Source organism: Bactrocera oleae, chromosome 2, assembly GCF_042242935.1.
Source record: "Bactrocera oleae isolate idBacOlea1 chromosome 2, idBacOlea1, whole genome shotgun sequence".
Classification (NCBI taxonomy): domain Eukaryota; kingdom Metazoa; phylum Arthropoda; class Insecta; order Diptera; family Tephritidae; genus Bactrocera; species Bactrocera oleae.
This window is the reverse complement of record NC_091536.1, coordinates 190,289-208,107: the sequence shown is the minus strand read 5'-3', so window position 1 is coordinate 208,107 and position 17,819 is coordinate 190,289. Positions and strand designations below refer to the sequence as shown.

Sequence of the window (17,819 nt, the reverse complement as noted above, 5' to 3'; positions counted from 1 at the left end):
TTTTTGGTCTGGTGGAATCATCGGTCCGTACTTTCGAAATTAAGCTGGTGACACCGTTACTGTCAATGGAGAGCGGTACAGATCGATGATAATCAACTTTTTATGGCCGCACTTGGAAGAAGTTGATCTTGACAATATCTGGTTCCAGCAAGATAGGGTTACGTGCCACACAGCACGTGCAACAACCGAATTATTGGGAGAAAAGTTTGGAAATTCGATTATTTCAAAAAATTGTGAAATTGCATTGAATGTCGTCCAAGAAGTTGTGATTTAACACCATTAGACTATTTCTTGTGGGGTTATTTGAAGTCATTGATAATTAAAAAAAGGAAAAATGTTAAGAATTAAAAAAGTATTCTGTTTTGCGAATTACTGTTAATTAAATTTAAATGTAAAATTTGTATATTTACTAATTCTAAATAATACAGATCAAAAATAACAGGCTCGTACAGCCAATAACTTACAATAATAAAAAAGAACCACTATTCACCATCTAACGGGTTACCTAAATAAGGACACCTAACCAGAATAAAATAAAATCATTGCAAATATCTAACAAAATATGCCAAACTATCCCATAAGACTTGGTGTGTTAAACGCACCCACTGTAGGCAATACTCAACCATCCCATCCTATTCCTAATCCTAACGAAATGAATCTAGAACAATTGAAAAATATTATAAGTGGCGTAGTCACAAATATTTTAAGACAATAGAGACGAAACCTAGTTCAGGCCGCCCTTAATCCGAACGCAAACTTTTCAAACACCATAGACCCCAAGTTAACAAACAAAATTAACGAGCTAGACAAAATCCCTGATGTGGTAAGATGCCTTCGCGAATTTTTCGGAAATCCAAGGGAATCCAATTCGAAGAAAGAAGAGCGTAGACCGAATACTAGAAGTATACGAACCTTGAAGAGGATCGCCAAAATACTATGATATCCTTAACGTTATAAGAAACAAAATCGTGGGCAACGCAGACATTGCTCTCGAATCATATAACGCACCTTTAGAGTTGAAGGCTATTTCGAAATGGTAGAAAAGTAATGAAGTCATTTGTGCTCTAAGGTACCTATTATCCGCGTAATGTTGAGTAAGGCATTTCGAAAACGCCTTCCACTCTAAAGGATATATACATACCTATTTGCATATTACATACAAAAAAGAGATAACAAAATTCAAATATCTGAACGAATCGTATACCAAAAACCGAGCGCTCTTGCAACCCTGACAAGAATTTCAAAATGAAAAGGAATGTAGAAATGGGTAGCAGTCAGCTGTTACGAACAAGAACCCAAAGCGTGCCACCCGAGCAGGAGCGGTACGGTCCATTCGTCTTTCCTCGTCGTCCCCTCGCCCACAATAAACCGGCTTAGGCTACAAAAGGAATCGTGTATGAACTGGCACTAAGTAAAACAAAAACTCATGACAAGCCGACATGTACGATGTTCCGGTGGAGCTATAAATTTGCTCTTTATTTATATTGTATATTCTTTTTGTCCTTTAGAGTCTGAAGAGCTAAAGTTTAGAGTTTTGAGCTTTGGTTCTTGGGAACTATAAACATTTTTGTTGTTTTATGTATGGTAAACGCATTTTTAAATTGTATTATTCGTTTTAGAATATTTTTAGCACATACATACTTATATCGATCAAATGTTTTGTTAAAATGACAGATAAAATATATGATAATAAAACATTCACACATTCATTTACCATATATGCATGTACATACATATACTATGTATTTAAGCCCAACTGTATACGTCGAAAGGAGCCAGCATACATTTTCATAGAAGTTTCGAGAAGTTGTGAAATACTTATGTAGCTGTTATTTCGTGCGATAAACCAAAAGGGTTGAGTGCTTCTGTGCAATAACAATTTTTGTTTATTAAAAATAAATAAATAACGAAGGAGTTTTCAAATATAATATACGTAAGTTATTAAGTTTACAATAAAATTATATTTTAGTTAGTTTTTATTTTAATTTAGGCAATTTTAAATTCCGAAATATTCATGAAAATTTATTTTCATAATTTATTATTCAATTATATTTTTGTTACACTCTTGTTTATATTTATGTATATTATTATAACTAATTTTAATTAAAAGTTTTGAATTTATTAAATAAAAATTATATTATCTACTGCGCAAAAGAATTTTTTACTTGTGATAGATTTACAGTCATAACTGACAATTTTCAGCTATGATGAATTTATGGTAATCGAAATTATGCCACAATAATCCAGCCAATTGGTATAGACACGTTGAGAGGAAGACAGAAAAAGAATACAATGTTAATTATTTAGTAGTGATAAAGAAAACACAGTTTGGCTAAGGGCTTAAACTTAAGACAAAATATTTGGGGTTTCATTAAAGGAACGACTTACACATGGAAGATGCGCTGTGGAAAAAATAGGTTGACGGACCGGGGCAAACTAGGACGGTATGATAGGTCAGGACGACAGAGTGTGAGAGGATTGCGAACAACACAATCCGGACAGACCTATGGCATGCGACCCTACAGACTGGAAACTGACGCGACGCTTTGGACGGAAAAACGGGACGATTACTGACGAACGAGAACTTACAGCTGCAAGTCGTATGTAATAAAGGGCAGACGTGCCTTTATACAAAGTAAAGAGCGTGTTTCATTTTTAAATAAGGAAATTCTGCGTTAATACTGTACTTTTCAAAAATCATGTCCATGTACTGTTAAGCTCAAAAGGTTAGTGAGTGGCGGGCTCAAGTGTCTTCAGTAATATTTCACCGGACGAAGTGATTGCATTATGTTAAACCACTCTTCCTCTTATCCACATATCGCTCGCTTCTTCAGAAGCAAGAATGCATGACCATCGAGCAGAGATGTTGCAAGCCCCATTTCCACCCATTGTGGCAGTTTATGGTGATTTGCCAGAACCCTTAAATTGAGAAAAAATTATCTACTTATTAGCATAAGATATAGCCGATAGTTGACTTGCATGGGACTACCAACCCTCTAGCCAGCCCCTGTTTATGTGTATGTTTAACTATTTTCTCTTATTACAGTATACAAAAATACCTAATTCAGGGTTCAGAAATAGCGGTTTCAATATTAGAAATTCGTTTTTTTATATAGGTAAAAAGACCTATTTTCCTAATGCGAACTCACTCAAGCATTGAACTTATTTCGATCTCAATTTATTTGATATTATCATTGGAACATTACAGATGTCAATTGAAACATAACATTTAAATATAACGTCATACTTCCTGATTTTTATTATTTCCTAAATGTTATGGTTTGTTGAAATGTATTAAAATAAATTTACACCGTTATTCATATTCATAAGCATGATACATGAACACGTTTTCACTGGTATTGCGACTGATGTTGGTGGGTCTGCCCAAAACCTAAAGATTGTGTAGCATCGCCTAGTGCTATGGGGTCATCAACTGGAGGCGTAGGATTCCGAAACTGCTCTGCAGAAAGACGGGTGAATAAAATTCCAACTCCTTCAATTAAAGCCAGCAACACTCCACCAATTATAGCACTTCCAGCCATTGCAGGTATACCTAAAAATAAGAAGAACACGAAAATGATGGGTAAATACAATATGTGTTTATTTTTGACTAACAATCGCGTCAGCTGCTTTTCCCGGTCTCACGTTCTTCTAGCTGGAGACGCAGAGCGGATCTATTATAAATGATTCTTTAATGTGTAGTGGACAGTAGCGAATTATTTGTATATAATGACAACTGAGTATTAACTATTTGATCCTTTAAGGAGTTGTCTAACTTCGCGCTCAATTTTCAGACCTATTTTTGATGATGGATTGCAATAAGCGATATTTGCTATTTGCTAATTTTTCTATTTCATTAATTAATTTATAAACTTGGATCTAAAAAATAACAACTTTTTCTAAACTATGCCCTTGATGCGTGCTCGAATGCATCACTCTCGATATACGAAAAATATGACAAAGCTTTCCACGCTTTTTTCACAATAATACAATATTTATTTTGTCAATTTACTGTCAGTTTATATTAACAATTACTTTTCACTTTTTAGTTTAATGTGCTTTTTATAACGCTTTTATTAGCTTGACCTACATGTGTGTAGGTGGGACTGTAACAAAACAATCAACAGTTTGATAAAACACATGCTTTTTACATTAGACTAAAAAGTGAAAAATAAATATAATAAAAAAAAAACTCAAAACCACGCTTTTAATGCACCTCAAACGTAAAAGTGAAAAATAATATTTAATTCTCACAAAACGTTGCAAAAAACGAACTGCGATGCTAGAAAACCCCCTTAAAGCGAATTTGTTAAATACGACCACAAAATTGGATAAAAAAAATCAAAGGTTGACTTATTGTATATTTGTATAACACCTCGATAATTTGTGTTCTTTTCACAAATAAGTCACGTCAGCAGAGTACAAGCAATAAAAACTGTAAAATAATGAATAAAGAATAAAATAGAAAAAAACTCGAACAGTCCGATCTCAAGCAGTTGATTGGTTTATTTTCCAATCGGCTATATTCTGGGAAAGTCAATGATGAACACAACAAATAGTAGATCAATGCTATTTTGTTGATCTAGGCTATGTTTTTTGTATTTCTAAATTTTTAATTTAGTTTTATGTATACAAATAATTTTTACACATAATTTTAAATAATCATACTGTAATAGTCACAATCAACCTTTAGTTCGAACTTTCAATGTGGAATCAGATATTAGTTAAAGTTTTTATATATAAAGTTGTTCTAAGACCATAAGAATAATTACCATTTCTTGCAGCTAAAATTCCACCTGTTGTAAATCCACTTATAATTGAATTCCATGGATCTTCCTTTTTCCGAAAATGCACCAATGTGCAGTCAATAGTGCTAAACATTCCTCCCCAAACTGCAAAATTTCCTGCAATCACTGGAGAGCGGAGCTTGACAGCAGTTAAACTTCCAACCTAAATAAAACATATTAAGGTATTATATTCATATTGTCACCTTAAATTCAAAATAACGTAACATCACTTTTAACAAGCACGTGTGCAAAATTTCAGATCCGATTGGCCCTATTTCTGTTGTTGTCGTTTCAAAACGAAATATGCTACAATATATTTGAATACTCTGGTCATAATAAAAACATCTTTTTAATTTTGAACGTCGGCTTAAAGGGTTAAAATATCAATGCCATTATATTATCGTTCTATTATAGTTGTCGTTATGCTTGCGTTGTATACTGAAACAGGATAGTCATTTGCGGAAAGCTACAAAAACCAGTATACTAGCATAATGTAGATAACAACCCTGAGTTTAGATTTTTACAAAGCATTGTTCAAAAGATTTAACAGCATTGTTCAGATTTTTTAAAGAAACCGTAACATGAACCCAAAGAAATGGAAGTACCTTCCGTTCACACAATTTAAAATGGTTATGTTTAGTAGAATTAAGTTAAGTTTAACGTTCGTCGTGAAACTACTAGATTTCAATGCGTTGACTAAGCTTTTCAAATTAATTAATCTAAGCAAATTTCATGTGTAAAATTATTTACTAACTATAAATTAATAAGAATCAGAGAACTGCATGAGTGCCAAATTTTCTAACTAAATTAGACTTGCATAGTTGTTGTTGTTGTTGTAGCGGCAAAATTCTGCCGAGTTGACATTCCTTGACCAGATAAAATCCGGGTCCGTTCTGGTTACATATACCCGACTATCGTGGGAACTTGCATAGTATTTGCTGTTATTTGGTAGAGCACCTGAAGTCTTACAACCTCTTAAATCCGAGGAGACATAACGATCGGGTTTAAATTCCGATTTCGTGATCATGTTTAATCAGACCCGAAAAAGAGCGCGACCTGATTTAGCCGACAATTTGTATTTGTTCAAGGTATCATTAATAAGGCTAAACGTCTAAATCCACTGGCCCGGACGGCATAAACATATTGATGCTCAAATACCTACCCTAAACGGGAGTTAACTATCTCACCAAAGTCCTCGATTTGTCTCTGACCAGAAGCTGTTAGGAGATAGAATAAGAGGATATAATAAAACATATTCTATGCGAATGCAAGGCTTTGTAGGCAAATAATCGCAACTGTCGGTCGAGGGTTTCTTGACGACGTGTCGGAGATTATACAGATACAATTATTTGTACTGATTAAATTCATTAGAAGCACCGAGTTGTTTAGAGAGGAGACAATAGGGTGAAGGGATTTTAGTCGCGGTGGTATCACAATGGGCCTCATAAAGGCCTAGGTGCGTCGTCAGACAACCACTATACCTACCCTACCCTACCTAGCCCCACTACCGAAATCTAAGAAACCTACTAACTTAGGGGAGTTTTATCGCTCGATAACTCCCCATTCCCCAGTAGCGAAGATACATCAGGACACATATCACCACCGCAGATAGTTACGCCCGGATGGTTCGTGGCCTCAATCAAAACTTGGACTTGTCAAGAGCATTTGGCACTGTCATTCAAACAACGCTACACGAAGATATTGAACAGTCCACGTTTCCTTTAGGACTCAAAATATGGACAAGGAGTTATTTGAGCGAACGTCAATCATCCTTATTATTTCGAGGTCACAATTCTAAGCTAATCAGAAATAAACTGGAGGTTTCACAGGGTGGTGTCCTCTCCCCGCTCATACGCTGATGATTGCACAATATATATAACTTTGTTTTTAAAAAAAAATCTGTTGTAAGAGTAGCAACAATCATCATACATAATTTTTGAATGCGTAAGAAAGAGACGCACATATAGCTATGCCGGCAATATTTGGAAAAAACAAAATTTTAAAGTAAGCACGTTTTCTGATATGCTTGTTAATCTTGTATTATTTATTTAAATACACAGACGCCAATCTTTCTTTACTTTTTGATGTTGAAATTTAGTTCGTTTTTGTGGCACCAGGTCGATAGTTTGTCGATATCACTCTGGAGATCAGTCTAGTTCACTGGTTATCGTTCTGAAGATCTTCAAATCGTCTGCATAATGCAGATATTCATACTGAAAGGTATCAACAATATCGTTTACAAAAATATTTAAGAGAATTGGAAAGGAGGGTGGTCCTTGGGGCACTTCTGAGGTCTCATTGTGCTTTGTAGATAGATGCTTATCAACTTTAACTTGAAATTGCCTTCCAATTAGGCATGAGTGGATCGAACTCAGTGCATTACCTTTAATGCCTTATCTGCTTAGCTTATTTAGTAGGATAATATAATCCAACCTATCTAATGCTTTGTTGAAGTTCGTATAGACGGTATGAACTACATGACCGTTGCTTAGAGCTTCGAGTAGGTAATCAATATAAATGAACAGTTGGAGGTAGTGGACCTCCCACCGACGAAACCGTGCTGTTTGCTGCTGATAATATTCTTAAAAAATGCAATAAGTTGAGGAAAAACTACATTTTTAAAGAGTTTAGCCAGAGCAAATTGTATACAAATTGGCCAATATTTAGAGACAGCAGACCTTGGGCCATCCTTGTGAATAGCACAGACGTAAGCAGTTGGGAATGTACCATTATGGAGTGAAAAACTAAAGAAGATATTTGGCAAGCCATCCGGACCAGCGCCCATCCTCGTATTCATAGACAACAGTGTTTTGTAAACGTCGTTGATGCTAAGCTCAAGCTTTCTAATGGTAGCAATTGGCGCAGGCTCATTTTCGAATAATTCCGAGCACTGAAGAGAATCTTGTTTATACTCACCCTTAAAGAAGGATGCAAACATATCGCTAATCTCGATGCCCGAGTTGATGTCCAAATTTCCCAGGACATAGTATACGGGATAGCACTATTGCTTCTTCTTTTGTGTTTGAAAATACACTTGTGACATCCTGGTACTGCAGTGATGGGCGATAAAATAAAGCCACACAATCGCTGACGATGTTACTTCATTTAAAAGCTTTTGTGAACCTAATATTTTATGAACTAACGGTAGATAAATAATAGCATCGTCTTTGAATATTGTTCAAGTATTTCTGAAGTCAATTGCGAGTTCATTTTTTGCAAATCAGTAAAAGTGTGCTATTGACTGTGCAATGACGTGTGCGTTAAAATAGAGCCAAACGATAAAATTAAACAAGCGAAGCGAAAAAACTTTATTTGATAAAATTTTCAACAAAACGTGAGTAAAGCGTTTTAATTTTACACATTTAATGTAAATTTTGTTGTTTCATATAAATTAGGTATAAAAATGGGAAGAGCCAAGCACTGCAGTTCTGAATGCCGAAAACTGATAAAAACTTTGAGTTTACAATCAAAAGCCAAAAGGAAATAGCTCGAATAGTTGGCTGCTAAACAAAAATGGTTGCGAATGCAATAAATTATAAAGAAAAACTAGAAAATAGAGGTAAAATATCCAAAATCAGTGCGGTTTTTCAAAGGCGAATCCTGAGTCAGGTGAGAGAAAATCCGTTTGTGACCTCTTCCGCCCTTAAGAAGCAATATTCTTTGAATGTGAATGCTTTTACCATTCGATAGTTATAAATCAAAAACAATTTGAAAACTAAAGTTGCTCGGAAGGTACCGTTTCTGACCATAGTCAATATAAAAAAAAACAGGTAAAATTTGCCGAAGATCGTGCTGAATGGCCAGTTAGTAAATGGCGAAACATTTTTCGGTCAGATGAAACCAAAGTGAATTTATTCAACTCAAACCAAGGTAGTCTTTCTGTGCGAAGACCACCCAATACCGAATTCCTTCCCAAACAGAATAAAAATACGATAAAACATTGCGGTGGGAGTATAATGGTTTGGGGGTGCTTCTCATATAATGGAAAAGGTCCGCTATTTCAGACAGAGGGTAGAACGGATGCATTACAATACACCAAGATTTTAAATGAAACCTTATTACTTTATGCTGAGTTTAATATGCCCCTTCAATGGGTCTTTCAACAAGATAATGACCCGAAACACATATCGAAGCGGACAAAGGAATGGTTGAGACAAAACGGCATCGCAGTTTTAAGCTAGCCCCCGCAATCAGCGGACCTCAATTCTATAGAAAATTTATGGCGGGTGGTTAAAATGGGCTCTGAGAGGCCAAAATCCATTCAATAAAGAGGACCTTTGGAGGCTAGTGAAGGCCGCATGGCATAAAATTCCAGCTGTTATGTACCAGAACTTAGTGGATTTTGTGCCGACTTTGCACAGAAGTTATAAAAAACAATGGATACTGCACTAAATATTCATGTAACAGTTATTATTCTTTATCCTATCTCTTGATTATTTCATTAAAAATTACAGATTTCAAATCACCGGAAACAAATAAATTTAAATAACGTCTTCTGGCTCTATTTCAAAGCACAGCCAAAACGGGACATGCTAATGAGTTTTTAATTTTTTAATTTTTTAATTTTGATTTTAGACTTCAGACTTTTAATTGGTATCTTAATATTATATATACTTCATGCGTTGTTTCTGTTCTACCAATAAAAAAAAACTTGAAAATAATAAAATTTCTTGAAATATATTGATTTAAAATATATCTATAGTACTGGCTCTATTTCATCGCACATCACTGTATATTTCTTGTAACATAGAATATTGAGCTTTACACATTCTCGGCTAAATTTTAAATAATTCAGTTTGGTATTGTTTTTCTTATAGGTGGAGTGAGCTTCCTTCTAGAGTAATGTTTTATGTTGCACGAGCTGGGACATACAGTGTATCACAAAAATAAGTATGCACTATGTGCATACATATATACGTAAAAAAGTCATAACTGCAAAATAAAAATAAAACTTCGCGTGTTTTTTACAATAACAATTATACATAACATCACCTTCCTGAGTATGATAGATCGATGTCATTCACATTTCCCGTTATTAAGAACCGTTTGATTTTCTCAGTAAAAACCAAAAATCCCGTCACATAAATATGTATGCAATTTACCATTTCAGTACTGGCACACAGTATTTGTTCGCTTCAAAATCATTAAATAGCTATTTTTTGTTTAAGATATAAAGATTTACAAGTTTTAATAAAATTTTAGCCGTAATTTAATTTAAATTTTGACCATGGCGCCGCGCGGAAGAGAACTATCATAAGATTTAAAAGATGTTATAATAAAACTAAATTAAGAATATGTATGCGTAAAACATAAAGAGGGTGTATGCGTTAATTCGTGCGGTTTTTAAGAGAGGCCTCTACTAGTATTAATACGCGTCGTGTTCATCTGTAGCTATATTCATTTCAAAGGTACTGTCATTTCGCGTCGTTTTCATGGATGTCATTTGTTTTAGCGTGAACAACTTATTTCATTCATTTAAAAATGTCTAAATTTGTACCAGATAGTGTTTTTGCCGGGAGTTTTTCTTCATTACATTAACATGAAGAAAAGTGCTACCGAAAGCCATCGTATTTTACTGGACGTTTATGGTGACCATGCTTTAGCCGAACGAACGTGCCAAAAGTGGTTTGCACGGTTTAAAAGTGGCAATTTCGACTTAGACGACGGAGAACGACCCGGACAGCAAAAAAAATTTCAAGACGAAGAATTGGAGACATTGCTCGACGCAGATGCATGCCAGACGCTAGAAGAACTTGCAAAAGTATTAGGAGTTGATCAAGCAAACGTTCCAGACGATTAAAATCATTAGGATTCATCCAGAAGCTTGGAAATTGGGTGCCTTATGAATTATTTGCATTTTTGCATCGGATTGCCACTGGCGATGAAAAATGGAATCATTATGATAACCCAAAGCGCAAGAGATCGTATATGAAGCCCATCCACGGCAAAGCCGAATATCCATGGTCCCAAGGTTATACTATGTATTTGGTGGGACCACAAGGGTGTGCTCTATTATGAGCCGATTAAATCGGGTCAGACGATCAATGGGGACCTCTACCGAAAACCATTGATTTGTTTGAAAAAGGCCATCGCGGAGAAACGACCAGAATATGCGACCAGACACGAATCAATAATTTTTCATCATGACAACGCTCGGCCATATGTTGCAAGGCCAGTTAAAAACTATTTAGAAAACCGTGGAGGGAAGTTCTACCTCACCCGTCAGAGGCAAATTGGAAAAATAACAAATAAAAGTAATTCAACTATTCAAAAAATAATAGAAAAATATAAAAAAGAGGAAAATACAAAAATTAGGAAAGATCTAGGCGGCCACAAATATTTGTTGCAAGGCCAGTTAAAAACTATTTGGAAAACTGTGGGAGGGAAGTTCTACCTCACCCGCCTTATAGCCCAGACATAGCACCTTCCGATTACCACTTGTTCAGATCAATGCAGAATGCCCTCACCGCAGTACGCTTCACTTCAGAACAGGGTATCAGAAATTGGCTCGATTCTTTCATGCCCTCCAAGCCGGAGAAGTTCTTTTGGGATGGGATCCACAAACTGCCGGAAAGATGGGCAAACATCGTAGCTTCCGATGGGCAATACTTTGAACATTAAATGTATAACAATTTTTTCACAATAAAATTTTAATTTTCGAAAAAAAAACCGCACGAATTAATGCATACACCCAATAAGTCAGAGGCAAATTGGAAAAATAACAAATAAAAGTAATTCAACTATTCAAAAAATAATAGAAAAATATAAAAAAGAGGAAAATACAAAAATTAGGAAAGATCTGGGCGGCCAGAAATATTTGATGCAAACGAGCGGCGTATTATGACACGCAAGATACAGGTGAACCCAAAGAAGAGTGGACCAAAAGTGAGTACAGAGAAAACGAGACTGGTAAAACCTGCAATCCCCAAACTATTCGTCGAGTACTGTATGATGCTGGCTACCATGGTCGTAATGTCCGAAAAAAGCCATTCATAAGCAACACTAACAGACAAAAAAACTGAAGTATGTGAAAGAGCACGAAAATAAAGACGCACGTTTCTGCAATTCTGTTATTTTCTCGGACGAAAGTAAATACAATATTTTTGACTCGGATGGAAATGAAAAAGTTTGGAGAAAAGTGAATACTGAGCTTGAACCACTTAATATGACTGACAATTCCCACAAAAACCGGTTCTGCGATACCCGAACTGGCCCTGATTTTATCCGGCCAAGGGCTGTTATTTCGACGATCTAACCCTGTTTGAATCGGTAAGTTCCAGGTTAAGTTTGTCGTCATTGGAGCACCGCCTAGCAGCAGGGTTGCTCCGTATCCTCCTGAACCGTGCTGGCATCGAGTCCAACCCGGGTCCCAAGGAATTCTACTGCTGCGTTTGCGCTAAAAGGCTCCATCCAAACTCCATCTCGGTTAGGTGCAATACATGCAATGGATGGAGCCATCTAAAGACCTGTTCAGGTCTTAAGACACATAGGGAGTGGACCACGAGTTACGTGGCCCCATGCTGTCAGCGCAATACACAGTCAACCACACAACGCTACTCGAGGACATCGAACAATCTACGCTCCCTTCAGGGCTGAAGCGGTGGACCATGAACTACCTGAGCGGTCGGCAATCATCCGTACTATTTCGAGGTCAAAACTCCAAACTGAGAACTAAACAGGGGGTTCCGCAGGGTGGTGTCCTCTCCCCTTTACTGTTTAATTTCTACATCTCGAAACTCCCTCAACCACCAGAAGGAATTTCCATGACCTCGTACGCTGATGACTGCACGATATTGACGTCGGGCAATGGAATCGATGGCATGTGCTCAACAGTAAACAGCTATCTCTCTGATCTTTCTCGCTTCTTCTCTGCAAGGAGTACGACACTCTCCCCCACTAAATCCACAGCGACCATATTCACAAACTGGACGAAGGAGTACAAACTGGATCTAAACATTTCAGTCGATGGCACCAAAATTCCGACGGTAAACAACCCTAAAATTTTAGGCGTTACACTAGACAGTCTTTGGTCCTTCACTCCCCACACGACCGCGATAACTGCCAAAGTACAGAGCCGCAACAAAGTCCTCAAATCGCTTGCCGGCAGCTCTTGGGGAAAAGACAAAGAAACGTTGCTGGCAACTTACAAGGCCGGCCGGTCCTAAACTACGCATTTCCAATTTGGTCGCTTGGATGTAGTGCAACGCAGACGAGGAAGCTTCAGACTTGTCAAAACACTGCACTCCGGACTATCAAGGGGTGCCTCTTGATGTCCCCAATCGAACACCTACACAGTGAGGCCCGTATGCTTCCGGTTGAGGAACATAACGAGCTCCTCTCCAACAGTTTCTGCTGGGATGTTTTCGTAGAAATCACCCCTGCAGTCGCCTGCTTGAAGCGGAACCGCCTCCTAGGAACATCAAGAGGTCATTCCTTGATTACGTCGACGACATCAGACAGTACGCCGACCGGACTTCGGACGCAACAAACTACAGACAAGCACTGACCGCCATTCACAGTGGAGCCATTAACACCTTCATTTCCGAAGCCATTCACAGTGGAGCAATTAACACCTTCATCGACTCCCTCTCAGTGAATGGCGTACTAGGAGTCAAACCACCACCTACAGCAGACGTAGAGCTCGAGTTGGCCCGCGAAACCAGAGTGGTCCTCGCGCAACTTCGTTCTGGATACTGTAGCAGGTTAAACTCCTACTTATCCAGAATAGACCCCGACATACCAAATGCATGTCCTGCGTGCAATGAGTCTCCGCATGACACTAACCACCTCTTTGCATGCCCAACCAAGCCCACTCATCTAACACCCTTCTCCGTATGGTCCGACCGCGTCGAAACAGATCGTTTCCTGGGAATCTGGAATTTATCACCCAAATGGGGACTAGGTAATCGTTACAACAACAACAACTGCCACGGTAAAAGATGGTGGTGGGTCGCTCATGGTGTGGGGATGTATGGCAGCATCTGGAGTAGGTAATCTTGTGTTCATTGAACATACAATGAAAAAATATGATTACCTTTACATTTTAAAAGGAAATTTGACCGAAAGAGCGGCTAGATTGGGACTTGAAGGATCATTTGTCTTCCAACACGACAATGATCCAAAACACACCGCTCGCATTGTTAAGGAATTGCTTCTCCACAAGATACCCAAACAATTAAAAACACCAGCCCAATCTCCTGATGTCAATCCTATCGAGCATTTGTGGGATTATTTAGAAAGAAGACACCGAAAAACCAGCAAATAATCTTTGAAAGCTGCGTTAATCGAAGAATGGAGCAAGATTCCACCTTCAGTGACCCAAAATCTGGTAAAGTCCATGCCATCTAGGTTGAGTGCAATTAAAAAATCCAAAGGCTATCCAACGAAATATTTACCGTAAATCAAAGCTCAAAAATAAACCCGTTAGAACTTTTTTCGCAATTTATTTTTAGTGCATACATACTTTAGTGACGTAATTTTAAGCTATTGATTATATTTGAAAAATTATTACTTTGGGTTTTTTGTTATTGGAGAAATATAAATATATGCAATAATTGAAAATATAAAAAAATTGCTTAATAATATTAGTTTTAAAAATTAAATAAAGATAATGATTAAATGAGTTTTAATTGTATTTATTTCCTGTTCGCGTTTAGGCAGTTAATTGTTAAAAGTATTACAATCGTCAAGCAAAAAGTGAAAGGATCCTGAATACAAGTGACTTTCTTTTATATTAAATGAAACTGTAGCCATATATTGGTGTAATACTATATAATTATGAATAATTTAATCAAAACTGGTCAATATTGTTTATTTGCATGTTGAATATGTATATATATTTAAGTTATTGGAATTGCTATTAAAAATTGTTTCTTCTGGTTCATTTTATCACAAAATTGAAAGTGGGAATTTTCTTCAAAATGATTTGTTTGATTAAGAAATGTAAAAAACGGAAATGAAAAAACATGTTTGATTACCATAACATGAGGTAACCCATGTTAATCATTTGTTCGTGAGCAAACAAATTTTTAATCAAACAAAATGGAAAGAAAACCAAGAAAAAGATTTTGTGCTAAAACTCCAGTACAAGTTTTGACATTTCCTAATTGTGTACAATCTTGCATGGATTTATTTTTAAAATACAATATACATATTTTTTTTATTAATTTTAGATATTTGCAAATTTCGATAGAAAGTTCTCAAACTGGACTTCAATATTACCATTAGCTTTAAAATTATAAAATTTAAGTATTAGTACTAAGTACTAAGTTAATTAATTTAAAATATTATTGTTTAATTAGCATACATGTATGTATATAATGTGCGAATATTAAGAATGAGTAAATTAATGCAAACTGTGTTATAAGTTATAAAAAGTATAACAATTATTACAAACTATCTAAAAACATATATAAGATATCTAACAAAAAGATAATATATATATTACTCTTATACATATGTATGTACATATATGTATGTATAATTTTTAGCCAAACATAACACAAAAATAATGGTAATAATGGTGTACTCTTTTACATACATATATAATTTTTAGTCAAAAAAATTATTGTAAGAACAAGTGCGAAACGGTTATGTTCGAGTGTAACCGAACATTTCATAACCTTGCAACTTGCAAGGATCAAAGACGAGGAAATACCTTCAGGTGTTGGCAAAACTTAATGTCAAACAAGTAAGGAAGGGTTAAGTTCGGGTGTAACCGAACATTTCATATTCTTGCAACTTGCAGAAATCAAAGCCCGAGAAATTCATTCACTTTTAATTAAAAAATTTTGCGAAAGAATTCAACAGTCATTATTCGAAAAAAGCGGCGTTATCATCCGATTTTCCACTATCGTAAGAAAGGTAAAAAAAGATTTTTTCTGTGCAAATTCGATTGATATAGCCTTATTGGTTTGGAAGATACATACATTAAACTTATTAGGGGGCGGGGTTAGACTAAGTTTTTAAAGATTTTCAAACCATAAGTGCTCCTTTTTATTGTGATTCGTTGTACTAATTACAGTTCTGTATTTTACGGCTTAGTTATGGCACTTTATACGTTTTCGATTAATGGCGTTTTGTGGACGTGGCAGTGGTTCGATTTCGCCCATCTACAAACTCGTTCCTACTTTTTTGTCAAGGAACACCTGTACCAATATTTACTCAAGTTACAGCTTGCACGGACATACGGACCGACAATCACCGGGCTTTCAACTCGTTTCGTCACCCGGTCTAGAGCAACCCAAATCATGTTCAGCGCTTAATCATTAATAGGATAAAGTTTGTTAGTGTAACGGAAATTATTATATGTAGTATAATAGAATTTGACATATTTTCGGCATTAAACTTAAGTATATCCAATATACGTACAAAGTCAGTCATAGGCTCTGGGGTCCACATTTTCGGTATCTGGGGGCTTGAATAGTTAGGACTATTTTTAGACTTGAGGTGGCATACCTAAAAGGGACAATTCGTGCAAAAGGCACAATTCGTGAAAAAAATCAGATGGAATTTAAAGTTGAGTTATATGGGAAGAAAGCGTGGTTTAACTCCAATTTCCGCACTATAATATTACCAGAAGCAACATGCAAAAGATGGTTTCAACGGTTCAGATATAATAATTTTTATGTGAGAAATGAAGAACGAGGAAGATCACTAAAAAAGCTAGAAGACGCCGAACTGCAAGCAAAATTGGACGAAGATGATACTTTGAGTCAAAAGCAAATGGCAGCCATGTTTCTATTTCTTTATTTAATTTTTCGAAAAATTAATTTTTACAAAAAATCAAAAACTAACCCCATATGTTATTTCGTCTTGAACGCAAAATAACTTTGGACGCCCAAGTGTGGACCGACCAAGATTATTTTTTTTAAGCGCGACCGAAGGCCGCCAGTGCGGAAAGGAGTTCGACAATCTCCGCTAGTCGTCCATACAATCAGATCGCGGCGCAAAAGTCCTCAGTATTTTTTCCACAAGAACATGTCTAACTTGTTGAACTTGCAACATTACATCTAACTAATCTGAATTCTGCCTCTACAACAACACCTCTGCATTCATGATCTGGATGACTTCCTCTATCCGCCCATACCCATTCTATCCCCGAAAGCCTGGGACGGTATACTAGAGTCGACTCATAAATAAATTAGCGATAAAATTCACTTTCACCGTTCACCGATTTGTAATCTCCGCGTCAAAATAAGACAATTATAAAAAGGGTATCTGTATTCAATTTTTGAGGTCTCCGCAATACAATGTAATTAGTTTAGTGTCATAAAAATGTACTGAGATTCTGTCTGTTAATAGTCTTTCGTGTCAATCTTAGAAACAGAGCTTAAACTAATTAAACAAAAAGCACAGGTCCTTACGCAAGTATGTTATGTATACTTTAGCAGGTTAAACTCGTACTACTATCCGTATTATTATAAAATAAAGCCCCGCATGGCAATTATGACGATTTTTTACATTTCACATTAAGCCATATAATAATGACCAATGCTGGCATACCCACAAAACAAAATAAAACCTTTTTGCAACGCACGTTATTTGACGTTGCCGAGAGCATCCAGTTAAGTTTCCCTCTAAACAGGGGTTATAACTACAACTCGATATAATTATATTAATATAATTTAAATACCATGCGCTTATTGAATCCAGATGGAGCATTTCGAAATCCTTTTATTGCTTGAAATATACCACCTCCTATGCAACCCATTGCAAAAGCACCTCCACAATCATCAACAATCCTGAAGGGACATGGTTCTCTCGCATATTCCTCCATCTGAAATATATTTTTTGGTCAATTATTGACCAAATTCACGACATATTTCTTAATAATACTCACAATATATTATATATCACAATCAGATTTATCAGACACAGCACCACTAAACTGTAAAATAAACCAATAAGAATTATACACCAAACAATAACCCGACGACAAACGACAGGCAAATGGTTTAAGGGAATAGCGAAAGTGACCATTTGCAGTAGGGATGGCGGTCTAAAATCGATTAATCGAAGAATCGATATATA

The 17,819-nt window shown here is 36.2% G+C and overlaps 1 protein-coding gene across 1 annotated transcript; it reads right to left on the bottom strand.

The window, feature by feature from the left end:
• Nucleotides 1-3,162: 3,162 nt before the first annotated feature.
• Nucleotides 3,163-17,789, bottom strand: Tim17b (Translocase of the inner mitochondrial membrane 17b). Its single transcript, XM_014238874.3, has 4 exons — nucleotides 17,629-17,789; nucleotides 17,422-17,565; nucleotides 4,773-4,950; nucleotides 3,163-3,553 (listed from the first exon to the last, which is right to left on the bottom strand). The coding sequence occupies exons 2-4, from the start codon at nucleotides 17,563-17,565 to the stop codon at nucleotides 3,351-3,353; spliced, it is 525 nt and encodes a 174-aa protein (XP_014094349.1). The 5' UTR covers nucleotides 17,629-17,789; the 3' UTR covers nucleotides 3,163-3,350.
• Nucleotides 17,790-17,819: the final 30 nt, after the last annotated feature.

Coding starts and splice junctions, on each gene's coding strand:
- Tim17b (XM_014238874.3), bottom strand. CDS start 17,565: ATGGAGGAATATGCGAGAGAACCATGTCCCTTCAGGATTGTTGATGAT. Junction 4,951..17,421: donor CTGGATTCAATAAGCGCATG/GTATTTAAATTA, acceptor TGTTTTATTTAG/GTTGGAAGTTTAACTGCTGT. Junction 3,554..4,772: donor AATTTTAGCTGCAAGAAATG/GTAATTATTCTT, acceptor TCTTATTTTTAG/GTATACCTGCAATGGCTGGA.